At 42.1% G+C, this 9,226-nt stretch overlaps 1 protein-coding gene across 1 annotated transcript in view; it reads right to left on the bottom strand.

Moving 5' to 3' along the window:
- LOC139940159 (von Willebrand factor D and EGF domain-containing protein-like) overlaps nucleotides 1-3,181 on the bottom strand; it is an 82,890-nt gene extending 79,709 nt beyond the window's left edge. Inside the window, exon 1 of the mRNA XM_071936448.1 lies at nucleotides 1,118-3,181. Coding sequence (XP_071792549.1) covers nucleotides 1,118-1,262 — 145 coding nt within the window. The 5' untranslated portion in view covers nucleotides 1,263-3,181. The remainder of the gene's footprint in view (nucleotides 1-1,117) is intronic.
- Between the last annotated feature and the right edge of the window lie 6,045 nt (nucleotides 3,182-9,226).

The raw sequence follows: 9,226 nt of genomic DNA on the forward strand, positions 1-9,226 counted from the left end.
TTAGACCGCGTAAGTTTTATGTAAATCTGTGATCTTCACAATTGGTTGTCTTACCATTTTTGTCAATGTTCCTTTAACATGTACAAGTAACATTGCAGAATTTTGCTCACGTCCCAATTCCCAAACCGCGCCAAACCCAAACCGCCACATAATATGCCAAAGTGCAGAGTAAGCAAAAGAATTAACCAGTCATTACATACAATAAAACAAACACTCAGTAGCGATATGCAGCGGCAGCAGCATGAAAAGAGCCACGTCATCCCGAGATAAAACAATCTAAAAGAGCCACAAGAAATCAACAACAAGCGGAATGCAAAATATTATGAAAGGGAATAATTATTATAAAACAACAGCTCCCTTCTCCTCCTTCGTGAGGAATCTTTTGACAAGCAATCCGCGCATAGTGATAAAACCAAACACCGACTGTATTTTCTCCCCGCAGGCCGAAACAATTTTCTTCAATAAAAAACAGCTGCCATTTTGATGAAGTCTACATTAAACGACCTCCAAATTGACACACGCTCAATTAAGATATCAACAGTGGAATTCGGAAACGACTACGTCTTCTAGTACTGTCACATCTGTTTCAAACATTCAAACCACACACACGCAAAAAAGAAAAACTTTCTTTAAAAAAAAAAGCAACATTGAAATCGGCCAGAGAGGAACGTGGCTAAGACTCGTGGAATCAATGGATAGCAAACAATCAACACGAAACCCAATATTCAAATATGTTATCTTGGATGGAAAATTTTAGAATAAGGTGCCTTTACAATTTACATCAGAAATTAACTTTGAGCGTAAACGGTTTTTATTAATACCGAAAGTGGTGTTTGATGAAATTTAATACAAACACAAACAACTTGCGAACGCAAAAAAATGTTACTTTACAGATGAGAAAAAAAATAAAAAGTTTCTATATTCCAAACTTTTAAACATGGGGAAGGGTAGATGACTATAGAAAACGGAGTCTTGTCCTCCCTCCATGGACTGTTCAATCAAAGGAAGAAATTAATTAAACACTTCATTAAATACTTTATATTATTAACAATATTGTTCAAGTCTGTTATTGTGTGAGTAGAAATTTGTAACATTAGTGAAACTGAAATTGACTTACGATATGGAAGATCTTGCGTAAGCTGCCCCGTGGTGCTCCACACAACCGCAAGGAGAGACATCACAACGATGGCCGCATCCCTAGCCATGTCTTCGGTCCAGTAAGAGAACCTTGAATACTCCCAAGTTATCTTCAGTGTTCTCATTTATCGTAGACGGATGAAGTGAAGAATAGCAGTGGAATTACACCTTTCACAACAAGCAGAAGAAGACAACCCAGGCTCCTTTTATATAATACTTGGAAAGTTTATCCGCAAGGTGCGTTTTTATACACAGCGAGTTAATGGTAAACAGTGTACTACTACTACAATCCGAAATCCGCCCTCACGAGTGAGTAAGCTTTGAACTTCAGTGTCGTGTCGTCTACTACTTCCAACTGCGATTGACGGGGTTTTGGATCGTTTCCAAGATAAGTGAGATTTCCACTACTAAAACGCCGGCCGACGTCACACCGATCGATGATAGTTTTTTCTCTTCGCTCGATCCCCCGGTCTCTCCGCCGCTGAAGAAGAAGACACACTGAAAAGTCTGCGAGTCTTATGTGTGATGTCTTTTTCAACGAATCGTAGACGACCGAGTTCACTTCATCAAATCCTCGTGTCCTACAAAAATTAAGACAGGGCTGAGCGCTTGCGATGTAAATATTGCGGTGGCGGGACCTGTATTTGACGGGTTAAACTCAGGCCATGTTCCCATGCTACTTCTAATGCAGATCATCCTATGTGAAATTTTTTAAGCAGTCCATTGGGTCAACAAAGCTTGTGTACAGGGGAGCACTCGTCGCGTCTTCAAGTAAACCCTATTCAAAGTGACAAACCCCGAAAAAGAAGTGCGGCCTATTGTTACCACCCAGTCCAGGGTACATAAATAAACGCAAACGGCGTCCACAACGGTAATCCCAGCAGGCGAGGAAGGAGTTTAGAATCCAAGTCAGTTTCCGTGCCTTCGTATCTACCTTGGTCAAACAACTGGAGTTAGAGTCGAACAAAACAAGTCCCGTCGTCAGGGTATTCGGGTCAGAGCTTCTTGCTTCCTTGGCATAACGTATTGAAATTGCATACAACTGCAACGACAAGAAAGGTCACGGCACGTCCTTGTTACATGAAGATTGACTCCACGCAACTACGTAAACTTTTTTTCTTGGTTGCTTGCTCGCCCGTTCCCCTCACAGCTGCCTTGAAGATATTCAAGCACACACTCCCTTTGCCAGTTTTGTTTCCCCGTTCTGATTTGAAGACACGTTGTCACATCACCACGCTCTCCGGGTGCACGAGTCGGATTTTGGCTGAATCCTAGCGTGCCATATGGCTATAAATATAACGAGTCATTCGTGAAGTCAAGTTTCTTACTGCGGGTTCATATCTCAGGAATGAGTAAGAAACAACGCAACAGCTGCCGAATAAATAAAGTTTTATATTGACGACTCGTCGTTACAAGTAGAGTAGGGCCTTCTAGACACTTTGCAATCAAGTGTATACCTGCGCGGCCAAGCTTCAAGACAAAACTGAAACCAGCGTGAGGCATAAAAGGTATCACCTCAGTCGCGGGGTGACAATATTGTGATCACGGAGTTCCAGTTTTTTAATTTGATAATCGCCGTGCGCTGCTCTCTGGTATGTACGAAATGCACTTTTTTTTTGCAGCACCACGGATGATTTGTGTGCGTACTCTTCCTTGCTCTATGGTTAAAGTAAACGTCCTAACATCCCCTCGAGACCAGTGTTGGTTTTCCCCAAGGGGTTTGATGCACACCACCTGGTTTCCTCACAAACTTACTGTCCGCCGGCACCGACGACCAGCCTCTCAGAAAATACCAGCTTGTCTTGGTTCCAAAAGTCGCCTACAGCAAATCACTGATGATCTTACAACCAACTAAATGCTGCAATCCTTACATTATTGTCAACTGACATTTGCTTGGTAATCATGCGAAAAGAAAGCAGCCCCGATACCGTGTTGTTTTGAGGCTCTAAATAATTGAAACTTCGACACGTACAAAAAGTTAACCCTGCCCCCTTTGGCTTATAAGTGCCAGTGATGTAGTTACATTTAATAGCCAGCAAGCCAACCCGGCGATATGACAGCGGCTGTTCGTTTTATGTGTATATACCTGTTAATACCACCTAAGCTGCCGGTAGTTTGCAAACCATAGGGTCCCTTTTTTGTACAGAAGGAAGCCAGGTGATTGCGAATGTCAACACACGGGGTTGAAGACCGGACTCCTCCGGTACTGTTGCCGCCTCATAATTGCTGCCTACGGCTGGAGTCCATGATGGGGCTCAGGTATGGCCTTGGCACATAGACAAAAAGTCAAAATCTGCATTTATTCACCACCACCTCAGGAATCTTAGGATTTTTTTTTTTTTTCTAGAGCGAAGGTGAGTCTGACTGGGAAGTTTTACAGCGGCGTGAATGCGGGCGCTCATGCGGTCCCTAATGCGACCCGCTGTGTACAAATAAAGCAGATCTTGTCAGTGTCTTTTACCTTTACGGTGAACAGCACCCGAATAATAAGTGTGTATACAAAACACACAGTGGCGGTGTAGCGTTTCGCATTATTTGGGCAAACTGCTACAAATGGTTAATACAGAGATTAAAAGGCTAGTGACGGGTTGTAAAGCTTGACCACCAGGCCTGGTTCCGGTATTGATAATACCAGGCTTTAGCCTCGCCGGTGGCGATCTCTTGTCGCTGGCTTGATGTGGGGGGAGGAGGGTGGAAGCTGGTGGCTGGTTACAGCTCCATGGACTGATGATGAGACCCGGGTGCATCAACAGCCCCTCATCACGCCATCATGCTCCTGTCCCCATCAATTACAGAACTCGCAAAAATGCAGCCTCACCCTCGGAGATATTTACAATTGTTCAGGGTTGAACTATTGGATAACTCTCTCTGTTCTACTCTACTAAAAGAATGTCTTGAATAACTTGGTTTACACGTGTTTTTTTTCTTTTTTTCTTCTTTGACAATTCTGCGCTGGTGTTCACACCCTTTGAATATCCTGCCATTACACAGTTGTTCTCTTTTTGAATTTAGACTCGACAATTATCCATTACGCCTGACTAATTTGCAGTGGTCATTACCCTTTCACAAAAAATTACTGTTATGTAAGACCAGAAACTGTTTACGTAAGACCAAAAAAGACCAGAAAGCAAAACAGCTTACACTGTCCCAGAGACAAACGCACTGTCATCTATGCTGGACGCCCCATCATGAAGGGTCCGTTCCCCCACCACGCAAACACACTTTTCATTGGCTAACATGATAAGAAAATAGAATTAGCTGTAAATGAAAACTGCTTACCAACCAAAAGGACTTGTGGTACAAATGCAGAACAGTATTTAATTGACTGACGTTTCGACCATAATCGAGTTTTTTCTGAAAGACTAAATGACGACACAACAAAATGTGGGAATGCCGAGACTAACAATTACACCATGATAATAATTTCTGCCGCCAAAAAAGTTTCATTCACCAAGTGCAAAGAAGTAGCAATGGGAAAGTGTGTCTATCCTAAAGAACATGTTTTGTTGGAAGATTACAGTTTACAGTCTCGTAGCATCGCAGAATTATGACTCGAAAACGACTGTAAAATGTACTAGATAATTGAAAACAAAACATGGCCTACAGATCAAACAAAACAGTTAAGTATCCACGGTACCCGACTTAGTAAAATTCAGGGATTAGCATGATTCGAACTGTGGCCTCCTGCGGGCGCACTTGTCGGTGGCCCATAGACCTTATCGCAAATACCAATGCGCAAGCGCAGACTGTTGAATGAGGTGCATTGTGGGATATATATGGATCAAATTTGGATACCAGCAAGACCACAATGCACCTAATTCCAAGCTTTACGCGCGCGCCCCGGTATTTGCGAAAAGGTCACGTTCGTCCTGGAAAAAAAACCCGCCACACACCGGGGTCGACCCAGGGAAGCTAAACGAACGCACCCACAGATTGACATATATGACGTCTACTGTAGAATGCATGGTCGAGGGTCCGAATTCTACTAGAGATGAGGTCTGGTCCACTGCTGCGATAACAAGAGAGAAGGCATTCTATTGGTTGAATTGCTCCGCACAGAAAACGCCCAAGCTCCAATCGAGGGCGTGTACTGATAATGTTTTCGTTCTCGTTCGCAGGGCCTGAGCGACTGGGCCTTTACTCAGAAAGTACTGAGACACTTCTGATGACGAAAGGGTAAAATCACAGACTTAACAAAAACTTAAAAACAAACAAAAACAGAACAATGAACTTTGATGGCTCTATCTGAAACCCTTGTATTTATTCAGATTTAAATTCCAAGTTTTGTTGACCAAAGTATGACCGTAGAGAAGAAAAAAACTTGGATGTTTTTTTAGGTTAACATTTTAATAATTATGATTCACTGTGTCCCTTTGCTAAAATAAGCCATGTGTCTCATGCAACATACGGGGTTAGAGATCAGTCCCATAGGTGCCTAGGAAACGCAGAAATTCTAAACCAAAATAAGAAACAGTGCTCATCTCACCACTTCTCAAAACGTTTGTCTCCATTCTGGCGAGACATGATGAAACCCGATCTAGATTTCCATCAAAGGGGGCGGGGGCAAGACCCACCTCCAGCCTGGAACAGGTTTGAACTCTGTTGTACTCCGGTGAGACCAGTGTTAGCCTTTGCAACACCATCCCCATGGTCATAGAATAACTGTCAACAGAGGGCGTGCCAGCCGGAACCTCTGTGCCCCGTGTGCATGGCTGGTATGGTGTTAATTGATTGTATCCCATGCACATTCATGGCGAGGTCACGCACTACAAAATAATGATGTGGATGGCGGGGACATGTTGGCGTATTTAAGGTCAATGAACTTACTCTTCACATTAGTCTCTGCCCGAAGGCTGCTGTGGAAAGTTCGGCCTATGATACACGGCGAGCTCCATCAAGACGCATCCCGTATTGCGCTTCTTGATAAAATGTAACAAAGAGGATTGGGAAGTGGGATATAATTGGTTGCGCGGGAATCTGAGCTTTTCAGTGCCTTCGGGTTCCTTCCTGTCTGAGATGACCAGAGTAACTTCTGCGGGAAGCTGGTGAAGACGCTACTGAGGTGATGAAGTTGCCTCCCCGTACACAGTTCTTTTATACATGCATTATTGGTTCCCTACTCTCCTGTGGGATTTTCCAAAGCTTGAACGCGCCCATGAAATGGGCAGATCTTCATAATCGGACATTCAATGTCTCGCATTCTCTTTAAAAAAAAAGAAATATCTCAATTGATTACGTCATTGATTGTAAGTATTGTTTGAAGCTTTGCATGGTGTGGAGAAATAAGAAGAAACTATAAATAAATATGAAAGTTGCGGGTTCAACCATGTGTAAATCTCTTATTAGTGAGTGTTGGCTCTGAAAAGAGTTGGTTTGGTCATTAATTTACAACACACAACACACAATTCAACCACTCCCAGTAACTTACGATACTTTTTCTTAAAAAAAATAAAAAATAAAATATCAAAACCAATTCAAAGTCAGTTGAAATAGGACGTAGACGGGAAACTAAGTTGCATAAAAGTGTAAACTCCTCTCAACTTTGCTGACCGGTGGGTGTCAAATCACCAGTGAGCACGAAACTCGCATCTGGAACAGAGATGACCATACACTAAGGAGATTCTCTGAATATATGGGATAGCTAGACGGATTATATCGTAACTCTATCAAGGGTACCCTGCTAAACTAGCCTGACGCAAACCATAGATCATATCCAGACGGACCAGTCTTTAGTTAGTGGAATGACTGCGAAGGCGGACCATTCTTTAGTTGGAATGACTGCGAAGGCGAAGGGCAACTATGCGATGGATTGTCCTGTTTCCGGACGCAATAATGATTTGAATTCCTTTCGCGGACAATATTTATGTCTAAGTCCGCTTCAATTAAATACAAACCATCGGGTGAAAGCTTTTGTAAAGGCTTAAGCGAAACGAAAATCAAAGCCAGTTAAAACTTATTCGTTTATTAATCTGCCTTTTTGTACGTTGTGCCTGGCTGATATCCAGTATATTTACAACGTGGTGGAATGGTGGTGCGTTCCGTTGCTGTAACACAAGTTCAGTTATTGGTTTGCATACACCAAATCAAGCGAGTCGGGTTTAGTTTACAATCACAACATTTTCCCCTCATTTTGTTTTATTCAACTGCTCTATCAGCGATCCATTTGTCTGCCACCCTACCTATGAATGGTTTGAACAAAATGGCAAGAATGATAACACCAATATCAAGTTACAATCACAAGGGAAACTGACTGTGTAATTGAGGTTGCACAAAGAAACATTTTTTTAGAGCGGGACCTGAACCGACGACCTCGGTCGGCGCTCTACCAACTGAGCTCTTTCCAGCCCTATTTTATGTTGGTGGTCTCTCTATTTTGTCAATATCTTTGTTCTGGGTGCCAGTAAGCCGCCATACAAATAATTTTCACATACAAACCTTAGTTAAACAATATTAAATTTGAATTCGCGAGTCCAAAACTCCAAAGTTTGCCAACAGTGGAAGCGGCAACATCCCCCAGTTTCCTCGAGACTCCGACGATCGATTAAAATCAAACTTTCACAGTTTTTTCTTCGTGTATAGTTAGATTTCACAAAGTGCGGGATTTGGTCTTTGATAATTCCCAATGTTGGCCACGTGATTTTGTTCCTTGCGAACTCGTTTTTTTTTTTTTTATACTGCGGCAGAGAAGATTTCAAAATTCGGCAGACTACCTAGTTCTGAAACAAACTGTCCTGCCTTTTAACTACTACCTGTGGGTCAGGTACGAAATTGGCAAGGACTATCTCCTTTAGCTTTTAGTGGACCGAGGGCACTTCTCGTTACCCGTTTTAGTATCGAGGTTGGCAATTCAGTCATCCAATGGATGGATTATAAAAAGAAACTGGAAAATGTCCACCCCCCCCCCCCCCCAATCAACACGTTTGTCGGTCGGCCGTTCGGTCGGTCCGTCGGGCGACACTGCAGTTAACATCTTACCACTCATATCATACATCATAAAACCAAAACATCAATCCGACTTCAATATCTATGTTATATACATGCATTGTATAAACTGATTTATTAAACCATATTTGCAATTGTCTTACTATGACCACATTCTTTGACGAAGCGGTCAAGATTAATGTAGATGCATCAATTGCAGACATGTACTTCCAAGTGACCACAAAGAAACTTCCTGTACTGAAAGTATTATTCCCAAGATTCCAGTGAAATCGTTTTGACAGGTACTATTTCAATACAAGTTTCAATACAAGATCCAGTCTAGTATTGAAGTCAAGACAGTAATTGTTAAGCGCGGTGTGTAGTTACAGCGCGGCGTAGCTACGGGGACGATGCACACACCCTCGATCCCAGTATGTGTGTGTCGCAATTACCTCGCGCTACCTACGACTGTTGCATGTGTAACATCGCACTGTGACTGTTGCATGAAAGGCAGACAAAATAGGCAGCGCCTAACGACTTGTCATCAAGTCTAGGTCCAGTCTGGCAGCTCAACATCTTCACCATTCCCACACGTTTTTTCTCGGCAGTCACCGACGCATAAATGCAAACAGGTCGGTGGAATGATATTTCATATTAAATCCAAATCCACATTTTCTCGGGAAAAAAATACAACAAATTCCAATTATGTGAGTTCCCTTTCATGTACCATTCTTCTCTGCTCAGGTTTTCCAATTAAAGCGGCACGGTGGGTTACTTGAGATTTGATCTCATTATATTTCCATTTAATATCATTGACTAGTTTTCATTTTTTAGAGACTTTAATGCTTTTCAGTCTTCAAAGCTAACAGACCACTGTAAGCACTGTTGCAATTCTCTGAGCAGATGTCTCACACACTGTAAAACCAAACTTAATATTCTTTATCCCCCATGCATATTTAACATCTATTATAGCTATTACGGAAGTCAAAATATACATCAATTATTTAGTAATTGTCAAATAGTTCTAAAAATTCTCCTCTCTACAAAAATATAGGATTAAAACATACATCGGGCAATAAAACCTAATAAAAAGATGAGGGGAGGGGAAAATCTGGGAAACGAATTTGCAATCATTTTTATTTTTTTGCAGGTAGCCATGACCTTCTTA

This window comes from Asterias amurensis, chromosome 7, assembly GCF_032118995.1.
Source record: "Asterias amurensis chromosome 7, ASM3211899v1".
Taxonomy (NCBI): Eukaryota; Metazoa; Echinodermata; class Asteroidea; order Forcipulatida; family Asteriidae; genus Asterias; species Asterias amurensis.